The sequence below is a fragment of the Crassostrea angulata genome, chromosome 10 (genome assembly GCF_025612915.1).
Source record: "Crassostrea angulata isolate pt1a10 chromosome 10, ASM2561291v2, whole genome shotgun sequence".
Classification (NCBI taxonomy): Eukaryota; Metazoa; Mollusca; class Bivalvia; order Ostreida; family Ostreidae; genus Magallana; species Magallana angulata.
Window position 1 is genome coordinate 54,871,013 of NC_069120.1, and position 15,529 is coordinate 54,886,541.

The 15,529-nt window shown below is 33.3% G+C and overlaps 1 protein-coding gene across 1 annotated transcript; it reads left to right on the forward strand.

Moving 5' to 3' along the window:
- The first annotated feature begins 5,497 nt into the window (after window positions 1-5,497).
- LOC128166057 (uncharacterized) lies at window positions 5,498-9,725 on the forward strand. The gene is made up of 2 exons (XM_052830962.1): window positions 5,498-5,602; window positions 7,604-9,725. The coding sequence occupies exons 1-2, from the start codon at window positions 5,580-5,582 to the stop codon at window positions 9,723-9,725; spliced, it is 2,145 nt and encodes a 714-aa protein (XP_052686922.1). The 5' UTR covers window positions 5,498-5,579.
- The last annotated feature ends 5,804 nt before the right edge of the window (window positions 9,726-15,529 follow it).

Genomic DNA, 15,529 nt, shown 5'->3' on the forward strand with positions numbered 1-15,529 from the left:
TGTGTTGAAAATAGGCTGAGTTGATTATGTATTGACATACTAGTAGTTTGGAACAGAAAGAGGATCATCAGTACAGAGAACTCCTTCTGGGTCTACAAACAGGCCGTGTTTTGATTTGAACAGAACTTAACATGTTATCAAGTGTATAGGAAAAAAATCCCTTACAGAGGGTGTAGTTTTGTTTGCTGAAGGATGGGGTCTGGGGATAATTTCCCCACTTTACTATGTGTCTTTACTCAGTTTGTATTTTCCGGGGGAGAAGCCTGACCTCTTTATCCCTCTTGATGTGTGTATGATTGACGCTTGGATTTATTCTACCCTGCTATATTAATGCATTCATTGACATCATTATGTTAGAAAGAATACATCTCTGCGGCAAACTTTAGTGACTCAACTCTCATGTAGCACTCGTACAGTTGTGACTGTCATTTTCAGCAAGAAATATTCAATGCTGAAAAGTTTAAAACACTGGATCCCTACATGTGTTGATCATTTTTGTCTGTATAGATGCATAAAAATTGTTCATAAAAATTAGACCTCGACCATGTTGAATATTTATGGTGACATATCTTTGCCCCTTGTGTGCAAGTTATTTTCCCATCAAATATGTCGACATGAAGATAAATATGTTGACATGCAAGATAATTATGTCAACATGCAACATAACTATGTTGACATGCAAGAAAATTGCAATCAGATAAGAATTATACAAAATCTCAAAAAATTCTCAAATATCGCCCACTTGTGACATCCAAGATGCTAGATGCTACGTTTTTATGTCGACATGCAACTTATTTATGTTAACATGCAAGATAAATATGCTGACATGCAACTTATTTATGTCAACATGCAACTTATTTATGTCAACATGCAACTTATTTACGTCAACATGCAAACAAAGTTGCATGTCGACATAAATAAGTTGCATGTCGACATAAAGAAGTTGCATGTTAACATAACTAAGTTGCATGTCGACATAAATAAGTTGCATGTCGACATACAAGAAGTTGCATGTTAACATAAATAAGTTGCATGTTGACATCAATAGGTAGCGTATCTTGCATCTTGAACATAGGCGTCGGAACCGGGGGGGCTAGGGGGGGGGGGCTTAACCCCCCCACTTTTTTTGCAAATGTAGACCTATCCATTAGGCACATAGCATTATAGAGGGTTTAGCCCCCCCCCCCCCACTTTTGTTCATAAAAATTAGACCTCGACCATGTTGAATATTTATGGTGACATATCTTTGCCCCTTGTGTGCAAGTTATTTTCCCATCAAATATGTCGACATGAAGATAAATATGTTGACATGCAAGATAATTATGTCAACATGCAACATAACTATGTTGACATGCAAGAAAATTGCAATCAGATAAGAATTATACAAAATCTCAAAAAATTCTCAAATACCGCCCACTTGTGACATCCAAGATGCTAGATGCTACGTTTTTATGTCGACATGCAACTTATTTATGTTAACATGCAAGATAAATATGCTGACATGCAACTTATTTATGTCAACATGCAACTTATTTATGTCAACATGCAACTTATTTACGTCAACATGCAAACAAAGTTGCATGTCGACATAAATAAGTTGCATGTCGACATAAAGAAGTTGCATGTTAACATAACTAAGTTGCATGTCGACATAAATAAGTTGCATGTCGACATACAAGAAGTTGCATGTTAACATAAATAAGTTGCATGTTGACATCAATAGGTAGCGTATCTTGCATCTTGAACATAGGCGTCGGAACCGGGGGGGCTAGGGGGGGGGGGGGCTTAACCCCCCCACTTTTTTTGCAAATGTAGACCTATCCATTAGGCACATAGCATTATAGAGGGTTTAGCCCCCCCCCCACTTTTTATCGCCGGAAGTGTAGTTGTTCCTAAAATAACCGTGAAAGATTGATAAGGTTGGAGTATTAGGCCTATCCCCCCCCCCCCCCCCCCCCCCCCCCCCCCACGGATTAGGAATTTCATGATTTGGGGGAGAAAAAAAAAATATGGGTAGGAAATATTTATTTGGATAGGCATACTACTCTCCCCCACCGCACCCCCCCCCCCCCCCCCCCCACGGATTAGGATTTTCATGATTTTTGGAATTATTTCTGAGGATTCTTCTAGCCCCCCCCCCCACTTTCAATTTGCTTCCGACGCCAGTGTTGAATGTCACATGTTGGCGATATTTGATATTTTTTATAACTCTTATTTGATTGCAGTTTTTTTGCATGTCAACATAGTTATGTTGCATGTTGACATAACTATCTTGCATGTCAACATATTTATCTTGCATGTCCACATAATTAACAGAAAAATAACTTGCACACAAGGGGCAGAGATATGCCACCATAAATATTAATAAAATACATTATTTTTATGACTTGCTAAAACGATAACATATCACCCATAAATAGGTTAGATATTTTTACATATAAGTGAGTATGTGTTTATTTACTGTTTTAAAAAGAGTATTGTGTCATCAAATTCATGGAAAAAGAATTCAAAAAGATGTAATTAAATAAGGAATCATTCTTTGAGTATTATGAGGTGATAATTTTGGTCGGGGCGTGATCAAATCCAATAAAGCCCGAAGGGCTTTATGATAGATTTGATCACGCCTCGACCGAAATTATCACCTCATAATATTCAAAGAATGATTCCTTATTACTTATATTTATATAATTTTTAGCCATCGTACGATTAAATACTTAAATAAAAAATAAGCAAACCCCGCTGGTGCCTCATTTGGCGTCATTTGTATTATGGGTATAGTACAAAATCGATACGTGGTGTTATCACAGGCAAAGACGCTGGAAAATGTAAATATATGCATATATGAGATTCCTCGACAGGTCTGTGTATGGGCTATGGTACTCAAGTGACCGTTAAGCCTGTTTGTCTCTTATTGCTGATACCAAATGACTTGTTACACGCTAAGTTTAAGCTTCATGGCATAGTGGCCATGTTATTGTAATCATAATTATTTGGTCATAATTGTTAATTATTGGTAATTGACCAATCTTTGCCATACTTGGGTTGAAAGATAAAACTCAGCTGATACCTTTTTTAAACAAATTAAAATAGTGAATTACAGTCAGCAACCAATGAATAAGCCTGACAATTATGCTTCTGCTTCTAAATGAAGTATTATCAGATATACAATACTTGTAAATCCTGATGTATAGATTAATGAGGAAAATTATAACTAGCCAATAACGGGGTATTGAAACAGACCCCCCTCCCCAGAAACAGCTCCTAAGAACAACCAAAACATAACCTATAACACAAACAGAGAATGATATTCACTTTAAATGCATACCAAATAATCCCAGCCTTAAATATTTACTAAAACAAACATACAATTAAGATTTTACAAACAAAATTGAACTGTCTCTTCTGAATTCTAAGAAAAATGAGAGATGCAAAAGCTTGTTCCTATCCTTTTCTCAAACAATTTGAAAGAAATGCTGAACGGTTGTCGCATTTTTCTATCATCTGTCCCAAAACACACGTCACATTGAAAATGATCAAATCTTATAAAAATATTCTACTTAGCATTTGAATACTACACACTCACTACCAGTATATTCACCAGAGGGTATAATTTTACAATCATAATTAGCAGAAAAGAAAATTGCCCGTCTCAATAATTATATAAGTTAATCTTTACGGCGGCTGAATGGTCAACAAATTGACCATCAGATCTTCCTTAGAATTTAAGATATGATTTATTCAGCTATAAACTATCATTTAGGAAATCAAAATTTTAAATAGTTTACCTATAATTTTGGGTATTATCCCATATTTTTATATAAAGCTCTTCTAAAGGAAATCAAAACAGTCTAAAAATGGCCACGCCTATCGAGACTTCATAACGTTGTAAAACATAAGTTGTAGAAAGACATAAACTCGAAGAGTTTAATATCTCTTGAGAAATAAATACTAAGTATGTTGTAAAACCTTCTCCTCGCCACTTGATTTGGACTCTCGGTTCATATGGTACTCGGAAAAAGTTCCCAACATATTCTTGGCACTTCTAAAGGTAAATCTTTAATAATAATTTTGAAGGAAAATTCCATATTTTATTTAATGGAATGCATTTGGTAGGTAATGAAAATTTTAACTATTAAGTACTTTAATTGACAACTAACAATAATTAACCTCAAGATAATTTTTCACAATGGATTCTCTTATGTCGGATTCATTTTTATTCTATACTGCAATTGTTTTTAACACTAGCACATTTTGGCAAAATAAAAAAAAATGAAAAGGGAACCCTTTGCTGCTTCGTACATATGATTATCACAATAATTTTGGTAAACATATATTAGTAATCAGATTTTTCTCTTATATATTAATTGTTAAATTTATAAATGAAAGTGTAATTTCCATTCATATTGATAAACCTTCAAGCAAAGATTTCAGATTTAAAATTTTCATTTTAAATAGAGTTCTTCAAATTATAAACTCTTTGCAAGTTTGGTGTTGCTTAAAAGTGCGTACATTACATAAACAGAAAAGAAAAGAAAAAAGTGATTGCCGAAAAGAAAAGAAGAAAGAAGTTTATAAAAAATTTTTTAAAAAAAATTAAAAATGTTGCAAGAAAGAACCTCATGCCTCGTCATCTAAGCAATAGTACAGATAATACATGGTGATTGTCAAATATTTTGTATTAAAGCAACACAGATACATCCTTCTCACCCCCCCCCCTCTCTCTAATTCTCATTAAAGAGCATGTTTCAAGTCTCTGATCATTGGTCAATAAACTTAAATGTAGATTGCAAACTTGAATCTATTTCAAATGCTATTTGCGAAATATTATGGCATATATCAGCCACCATTTGTCAAAATAATTATGTTGACTTGTCATATATTCATGTCAGCTTGTCAGATCTTTGTGTTGACTTGTCAGAAAATAATCATATTAACTAGAAACTCAGTATTTTGTTGTCAAAGCGTGTTAGAGCCACTAACCTTGTCATCATCCTACATGTATCTGACAAGTCGACATAAAGATCTGACAAGTTAACATAACTTTCTGACAGACAAAACAAATTGGCCACTTGGCCGAAGAAAATTATCATTCATATTATAAGTCGACTTGTCAGATAATGATGTTGACTTGTCAGATGCTATGTTGTCTTGTCAAATAATTATGTCGACTTGCCAGATAATTATGTCAGCTTGTCAAATAATGATATCGACTTAAAAGATGATTATGTCGACTTGTCAGATCCTTATGTCGACTTCTCAAAAATATTATGTAAACTGAATGGCACAAATTAGGCGTGGAAACGTTTTAGTGTTGAACTTTTAAATACGTGAATAAGTGACAAGTCGACATAAAGATCTCACAAGTCAACATATTTATCTGACATGTCTTCATCAAGATCTGACAAGTCGACATAATTATCTGACAAGTGGTGGCAGAACTATGCCACCATAGCGAAGAGACCTGATACGTTATAAAGATAATTAAAACAAACTGAAAGTACATTACTAAAGCATTTAAATTTTCACATCTAAAAATAGCATGAAATTTGTAAGAGGCGTGTCGTTACTCTCAATTCAAAATGGAGTTCTTAACCCCTGGAATGTAAGTAAATTGATATTGTAAGTGTTCTACACATTTAAATATAATATTGTATATAAATGTTAAAATATAAATGTGTTTCATTTAGTGATTTTAAATTGTATTTTCACGCTCTCTGATCTTTGTAGTTCCTACCATACAAAAACCTAGTTGCAACTATATAAATTGCGCTATAAGTTTCGTCTTAATAATAACCGTTTTTCTGACACATTCTATTTCAGTACGTTAACTACCGATATTGTCGATTTAGTTGCCCATGAAATTCATTTGACATCATCACCACCTCCGTAAATGTAACTCTACCGCACGTCAACCCAAATTTTCTCATAGACCTGCTCTACTATGCTTGCCACATGTTTTGACTAGTAAAAAGCAGAATGAACGACCAACGAAAGCATTTAATGGCTGATCAAATCAAGATAATAAAACATGTAAAATAATGATAGAGTCAAGTAAATATAAATGTTTAAACAGAATTATTTATATACTTTTTACCTATCAATTTATATATTATCACTTACTTTATCACATAACTAATTTTTAGAAAATAAACTTTAAAAACAATTATAATGTATTTCTTTCCTTAGGCCAGTATCAATTTGACTCGAGACATTTTGAGCACATGTTCCCATGTTTGTGTGCATGCAGCCGATATCAAAAACAATATTGCTTATTAAATAATGATCTGCAATTATGATGTCATAATGATACACTTAATATCTTAGGTTGTTAAATTCTTTCAAACCATTTGCTTTTTAACCAACAAATTTCCTTAAAAATGACGAAAAGATATAAGCGGCAATAATGGGTACTCGACTTCCTGCTAATCACGAGCGTTTTCTACTGGAACTCGAGTTTTCACTTTAGATACCAACCTCTTGATGCGCACGCACAGATTAAGAGGAACAGGAAAAATAACTTAATGTACTCTCCAAAATGGAGATTGTCTATAACATTATGCACCGTAAATTAGAAATTTGAGAAGGGTGAAATTTCGAACGAAAATGAGATGCGTATGTACTTTTTCATGATTTTTTTTCCATACGAAACAACAAATAAAATTATTTATTACTTCATATTGTTGTGTGTACACTTGCAATATTTGATTTTGTTTTTCCTTTTTACATTAAAAAAACCCATTAGGTGTTGGTAATAAACGTTACTTCAATAATTAAAATAAATAAATAATAGATTTAAATTAATATCAATTTTCATTTAAGAGTTTTTCAATTTTTTTAAGAGAATCTATAGCTCTCATATAAATCGGACATAGAAACATTATACATTACTCGGTATCTGTACACTGTTTTCGAAAGATCTTTTTATGGAATTCGTTGTAAAACAAACAAATAATAAAGTATAAAATATGCGTTTCAATTTATTCTTTCACTATGCACAGCATATGTGTTTATTTTTAAAATAACATAATTATGTACTCATCGATATAATACGTACATTTAAAATCTCGAAGTCGTCTGATGCATCCATGCCCGCCAATGTTAGAGAGTCCTGACCCTCCTTAGATCGAGAGTCGGACTCGATGTAAACTCTCACTGTTTATCTCAAAATCTCGCGACTAGATACTGAACTCGAGTTACAGAAGAAAACGCTCCATAGGTCATGTATAGGGTGTATCTTTAGCCAGAGGTAAGTCGGTATTGATGAGAATGAAATAACAAAAAAATTACTAAGGTCAAATAAACGGACCTTGCAGAGATCTGCATTGAACGTTTTACATGCCAGCTTACAGGAAGAAAGTAATAGAAAACAACTTGTGTATTTTTCGGCATTAATGGGTATTCGCACGTTAGATATCATACATAACTGCTATAATAAGAAAGACAGTTTACTCATCAACATTTTCAATCCCTTATTTTTTTTATTTAGAGGTTGTGGCATTTTTAACTATAGCAAGGAACTCATTTTTTTTTTAATCTCAAAAGTGTATTTAATGCTATATCCTTGCATGTATTAATTATTCCTGTATTATCTTAATTTTTATAGATGTGATGGTTTGCAGCACCTGTCAGAGGCAGTGTTTGTGAGGATGTGTCAGATAGTTGGGACCTCACAACAGGTAGCAATCAGGAGGGAGACAGTGGATATCAGGGAGGTAGTGGTGAGACTGCTGACCACTAATAATGGGGTCATTCAGATGTTAAGTGGAAGTCAGAGAGAAGGATTTAGACTTAACGGATCAGATGTGGACTTTATGTACTGGCCAAACAACCACCGAGTGATCATGGACGTGTCTCAGTCTGAATATTACAACACAGCCAGTACAACCTTGATTCTCTCCAACAGTTCTGAGAGTCCACCAGGATTCACTTTACTTCAGTTACTGACACTGACAACAGACAGAGACATTGCATCAGCATGTGTCAGCATGAATGACAGAGTCTATATATCTAGTTCTAAATACAGAGAATTGACTTGTTCTGCAAAAATGCCCAATTCTACTGTACATGGACCCTGTGGTAGTGGTAGTTTAGCAGGAACAGTAGAATATGACAATGCCCACTGTTTTATTTGTGATTTTTGGCCTGTGTCTGCCTTGTCATGGATAGACAGGTGTCACTCATGGCCTGATCCTGAAGTTGTTGATGACATAGTCAGAAATGGATGTCATGTTGTAGCAATAGGAAACCCATTAGGACCTCATAGCGACACGGAATGGAGAATTTCTTTTTCCAATGCAGAGTACAAATGTGTGTATGCAATAAATCATTGTCAGTTTTTGATTTATGGTCTGTTAAAGTTGTTTTTAAAAGAAGTTATAAATCAGCAGTTAGACGAAACCAATAAACTGCTGTGTTCCTATCACATGAAGACAACGGTTTATTGGGCGATTCAACAAAATACACTAAATCACTGGTGTCCACAAAATCTTCTGATCAGTTTCTGGGTCTTCTTTAAACTCCTCCTTAAATGGGTGTATGAAGGGATTTGTCCGAATTTTTTCATCCCACAGAACAACATGTTTCTGACCAAGGTTCATGGCTCAGCACAAAACAGATTGTTTCTACAGTTACATGAATTGTACAATAAAGGTCTGATCTGTCTGCTACAGAGTTCCTCTGTCAGGTCCTACATCGTTGATGTCTTTTACAATCCTAGAGCCTCTATTCATATATATGAAGGTATAATCAAATCTGAAGTGGACGTTGATAGAGAACTTTTCACTGAGGTATTTCATAATGGTAACACACCCCCGGGAAATCTTCACAGCTGTGTGAAATACTTATTTACAATACAACAGTTGGTAGCATCACCACTGGGAAGCTATCAAATCTTTAAATTAAAAAGACATACAACAACTATTTTTCAGAACACTGCATTTATATTACACAATACATACACTAACGCTGGCATCAAGTTCAACAAACAGATGTATATTGCAAACAAAACTTCCTCTTATATTCTTAAACTATCAGCCAAGTTTGGATGTGTTTCTGACATGTTGTACATTGTCATTTATTATTACAAGACATTCAGATACAGGGAAGCTTTATCTGTTTTAGAGATAACAAAGGTCAAGTTAGCAGAGCCATATTTAATGTATGATAGGCATGTAGACAGAGAAAAGTATATTGAGGCTGTGGGGGGACAGTCCTGGTCTAAAAAGATGAGACAAACTGTAGCAATGGATATTATACTAGACAATAGAATCTGTTATATCAGCGAACTAATACCAGAACAACAGTCTTCTCTTCAGAACAAGTGGCCTTCATTAGATATCCCAGTGTTTGTAATGTTACACTTCCTTGAGTTCTTGTGTTACAGACACATTGATGCAACATTATCACAAGCAGCTCTAGATGAGCTACAGGTCCTAGTCCACCATGATCAGGGACTGTATGTACGTGATTTATTCAGAGACATCTCCTGGGAGATCCTGGGGATCTGTCAACAGATCACAGGGAACCTCCAGGCTGCTCTATACTCTTACGAACAGTCACTCACACAGTATCCAGTGCACAGCATACAACGTGCTACACAGAGGAGGATACAAGGTATGGTTCAGTTAACCCCACACCTCTATGTATATTTAAGAATGAAATGGGGTGATAACAAACAGTTCAAAATCAAAAGTCCAAAGGAGAATTGCAAAACAACACTTCGGTGATTTATTATGACCTAAACATAAGTCATTCAAAAGATACCGAATATATTTACATTTCATATACTTTTCTGAGATAAGTATTATGTTGAAGATTTTCAAATGTATCGTGGAGGGGCGTCAATTCAATCATTATTCTAAGTTACCTCTCAATTGAGTACTTCACCATCTTAAAGAAAAAGCCTATCCAATATCATGAACACACTTCTTATTTTATGATTCTACAATTTATGATTCAGACTAGTTTCAGCTAACTAGTCACTCGTTGACAACAAAAAGCGATTTTCCATATAGATTCACCTCAATAGACTAGAAATTTAATACACGTCAGTTTTTTTACATCACAAATGACCGAAATTGAATTGAATACAACATGCATCTAAAAATGCTGTACTGATTTGGTTTTCCATTTTGAAATTGCTATATAATATATAATATAGTATTTGCATGACATCATACATTAGTATTTTGAAATCACAGATAATATAGTGTTTTGCTATAATAAGTGGTCCATTGTATTTGATATAATTCTATAAAAATGTTTTTTTCAAACACTTATCTTTTATGATGAAATTTATCACTTTTATACAGAAATGTTTTTTCCCCAGGTAAATGTTTACATACATAATCTATATTTGTTTATTATTTTAAACAGTTTCCGTTTTTGTGCATCATACCCATTACCTTATGTGTATAATGTATATTGTGTAATAAAGGTTTCTAAAATTTGATACATACTTGAGTTTTTCTCTCGTTAATTTAAGCATCAGTCCCTCCATTCCACCTGGTATTTCCCTCCTCATAGAAAAAAATTTTGTTTCATTTCTCCAGCTTTGAAAGACAACAAATAACTGTCGGACACCTGAAAGAAATAAATCAAGCGAATTTAAAGAAAACAATAACAATACTTGTGTTTGATATTTCTTTCTTTTCATCTAATAAATAAAAAGAAATTATGATTTTATATAAAAAACCTGTAAATCAATAAACGCTAAAAAAATGACCTACTATAGAAATTTCTAGTTGCTTTACAGTATCAAATGTGTCATTTTTTATTTATTAAATCACTTAAATAAATGAAATTTATAAAACGTCGTGCTCTTCATAAGAAGCAAATTGTTTAATGTTTTCTTTTAAATGATTATGATCCTTCAACCTGAGAAAATTATAAAAGTCAAAATTCAACAGAAATTACTTAAAAGGGCATGGTCATGATTGTGAACAAAGTTTTTTTTCATTGTTTTTATTGTTTAAGTAATGCATTTCTTATGATCAATTTGAGTGTCAGTCAAAGAGTTATAATGATGATAGCTATCAATTAATTTTAATAAAAACATGATAGAAACATGGCTCGTGCCATATTTTTGTTTATTTTAGTTGTACCGGTAAAAGTTCTTTTCCAAGCTGATTTTTCTTACGTGGTAATTCGTTTTAAACATAAATGAACTTTCCTAGCTTTTGTCACATTCATTTTAGGACTAAACATGGGATTTTCTTTTTATCATTCAAAATGTAAACAAAAACATGACCTGAGCTTTGTTTACATAACATGGAATAGTAAGCTTTGTATCTCGCTTATAACCCGAGCACTGACACTCAAACTTGACTCATAGAAATGCTTTGCTAAAGCCTTGTAAACATTCAAAACGTGAGAAAAAAAATTGACCAAAATCATACCATGCCTTTTAAAATTCTAAAACAAGGAAAAACACAAACTGAATCCCCTTCAATAATATATTATTTTATAAACTAATCAAATTCATAACTTGGATAAATGTTGATCATGAAACCCTTTCCTCCAAAGAACAAGGCTTGTAGAGGAAGACCTTTTCAGTGTGCAAGTTATGTTCATGGAAAGTTTTGAGTATGCATAGCCATAAAATTCCAAAATAAGGTCGCGGTGGGTGACATAATTTGGCTCCACATCTTTACCACAATTCTTCCTATTATTTTCATTACTACAGGTTCATTCTGTTCATGTTTACTTTTTTCATGAAATACAAGTTTAATTAATATGCTCCTTTACAGTATATGCATTATTACTTAAATATGAAGGAAAGCATTGCTACTTCAGACAAAAGTACACACACGCATACGCGTACGAGCACATGCACACACACTTTACTGTTTACCCCCAGAATCTCAATTTTATGCGAATAATAAAAACATCTGTGGCGTATGAAAACCTAATATATTATTGTTTATATTTAAGGCTATATAAAAAGCAAGTGCAACTCAGATATCAGTTTTATTACACATATAGAAAAAAATATACACTTCCTGATTTCATTATAACAACCAATGTTAGTGACGAACAACAGATCATCACCAGTTTAGTGTAAGTTTGTTTGTCCGTTTATGTACAAAATAATTAGAGCACCACCTTGTAATCCATATTGCACAATCACATAGAACAACGTACATGCATTGTACATATGAATAACACACATACCGTCATCCATCTATTCTTACACGATATTTGCAAATAATTATGATTACATGCATCAATATATAATGATCTAAATACATTAAGAAATATTAATTGGCAGTCCTAGACAAAAGAAGATTTGGATTTCCTATACAACAGTGTGATAATGTTGAGATTAACGATTCAAAACTGATTCTACATTATTTGATTTTGAGAAGATAATTCAGTTTCATAATTCAGACAATAATTCAAGTGCTTTTGTTGGCTGCTGGTAACCTTCATAAGACTTATATTAAAGCTAACATACAGTAATATCACTATGAAAAGATAAAGTTTGAAAAATACATTACTAGGTTAATAGTTATATGTGGCCGATTTTTAAGACATCGTTAATCTGCCATACAATGATTAATTAACATTGAATCAATTTACTTGACTGCTTAATTACATCATCTTGACCTACTCTGCATGCCCTCAGTAAGATAAAGAACGTTTCCTTGATCTCAAAAAGGATGTTTTTTGCTTGTTTCGATTCGACAAAATTGCGTTTTAGCGCTTAACAAATCATTATTTATTGATCAAATCTAGACATTATACTCAAAGCTTCACAATCTCCAGGCATTTGAACTGACCGAATGACCTCCTTCCATTCTGATTTCGGCCCCACCCCGTTGGGTCGGACGTTGAATGCACTGCTCTTCCAGTCCCAGGATTTGACCGGAACGTCCCACTGTTTCCCGTAGTTTGTCTGGATGTAGGGCTATGTGGGACAGGGGACTTGAACACGAATGTCCAGAAGCAGCGTCCAGCACAGACCAAACTTTGGAAAGACGTACCTAAAACAAGGTAAAATAATGTACTATATGTACTTATGTGATTCAACCTACATGTATATTCATAACTACAAAGAAAAATTCTCAAACTTTTATCTAATTGTATGTATTTTGTAAGTAACTAAGATTTCACAAAACAATGTTCTATGGATAACAAATCTAAATAAACCACAATAGACTCTTACTTAAGTTAATTATTAAAAAAACCACTTAAGGTCAGACTCGACCTATCTTCCATTTTTTCTATTTTTTCCTATCTCCATAATGTGAAGATTTCCACTTCGTAATTTCATAATCATATTTTTATATAATATGATTCTTTTTTTATTTAGATATAAAGTGTTCAATTGAAAATATATAGTATGACTTTACTTACAAGCATTCAAATGCATTTTGCTAGCTATTTTAAGGAAAATGAAATATTTTAGCACCGAAACGAGCCTGTTAATATACCCTGAATTTTTGGGAATAAACAGGTTTAAATGTTAATAAATAAGAAAGAAACTATCAAGGGAAATTATATAAAATTGAGGAATGTCTTGTCTGTCCTTAAAACATTAAAGACATCTCCATGTAGATATATGTATGCAAAAGATATGGATCATTATATTCCAACTTTGAAAGTATGATTGCTTCTATCTTATTTAAGGTCTTCTTAATAAAACCACACCAGATTGCTAAGAAACCTGCTTCCTCCATTTCTTTTATCTTAAATCCAGATTGCTGGAGTCATAGTATTGAAATGCATAGTGGCAGATTTTCAAATTTAGAGTCTTTTGCGTCTTCCTTGGCATTGTTAACGTTATATTCTAATACACATGTACCAAAATTAAGAGAATGTAATTGAATTTAGTTTTTAAATACCAAATTTATATATTCTTATAGGTCTTATCTCCTTCCAATTTTGCAGACTCTAAACGTCAGGTTCACCAAATCATATTTTGAGCTTTAACAGTTTGCGAGTTTTCTTTTGCATAAAAGGCTTCAAAAAAGAGAGAGAAACATCAAAATTAAACTTCTGTACTTCTTACATGCAAGCAAAATAACAAACGAAAAGTTTTACTCGATATGAAAATTACCACTAATAATAGAGCAAAAAAGTTCTGCAAGTATTGTTTACTTTAAATTTAATTTTAACATGGAGTTTTTTTTTTTACACCTAACTTATAAGTAAAATTCACTTCATTAAACTAATTACAGATATTTTTCAATATCACTTTTTAAAAAGTTTTCTATCTACGACAGTTCATCAAAATTTCAAATTTAAATTAGAAATTCCGTATATTACATGAACATCATATATGGACTGTATGTACTTGCCAACCAACCAACGAGTGATCATGGCATGTCTCAGTCTGAGTATTACAACTTATCCAATGCATTTTTAATTCTCTATGACAGTTCTGAGAGTCCACCAAGATTCACTTTATTTCAGTTACTGACACCATCAACATGCAGAGAAGTCCGATCAGCATGTGTCATAATGAATGACAGAGTCTATATTTAAGAGAGATGACTTCTTCAATAGCAGTGTCTAACTCTACCTTAAATGGACACTAGTGAAATAGGAGGTGTTACGTATGACGATGCCTGGTGGTGTTTTGTTTGTGACTTTAGGCCTCTGTCTGCCGCCTTATGGATAGACAGATGTCAATCATGGCCTGATCCTGGAGTTGTCAATGGCATTGTCAGAAATGGATGCCATTTCGTAGCAATAGGACACCCATAATTAGGACCACATGAAAATGAAGAATGGAGAATTTGTTTTTCTAAAGCAGAATATAAATGTGTGTCTGCCATGAGCCATTGTAAGTTTTTGACATATGGGTTGTCAAAAGTTTTCTTAAAAGAAGTTATGAATCAGCAATCAGAAAAAGCCAATAAACTGTTGTGTTCCTATCACATAAAGACAACCATTTTCCGGGCGATTCAACAAAACACACTACCTCAATGGTGTACACAATATATCCTGGCCAGTTTCTCCTCTGCTTAAAACTTCTCCATAAACGGGTGTATGAGGGGATCTGTCTTAACTTTTTCAATCAAAAAAATAACCTGATTCTGAGAGAGGTCCATGGCTCAGCACAAAACAGTTTGTTCCTACAGTAACATGGATTGTACAAGAAAGGTTTGGCCTGTCTGTTAAAGAGCTCCTCTATCAGGTCCTAAATTTGTGATGCCCTATACATAGTCTTTCTATCTGTATAGATGAAAACATAATGGAAATTGAAGTTGACTATTATGTAGAAATTTTCTCTGAGATAAAGTGTAATGGTTACCTACACATAGAAAATCTTCACAAAAGTGTGAAAAACATATTCACAGCAGAATATATAGTTGGTAGTTTCAACCATGACAAACCATCAAGTTGTATTGATAAAGAAACATACATTCCACATTCTTCAGAAGACTGCTTTTCAATTATACAACATGTTCACTGACACTGGCATCAAGATCAACAAAAAGATTTATAATGCAAACAAAATGACCTGCCACATGCTGAAATTATCAGCCAAGTTTGGGTTTGTTCCTAATATCTTTCACATTGC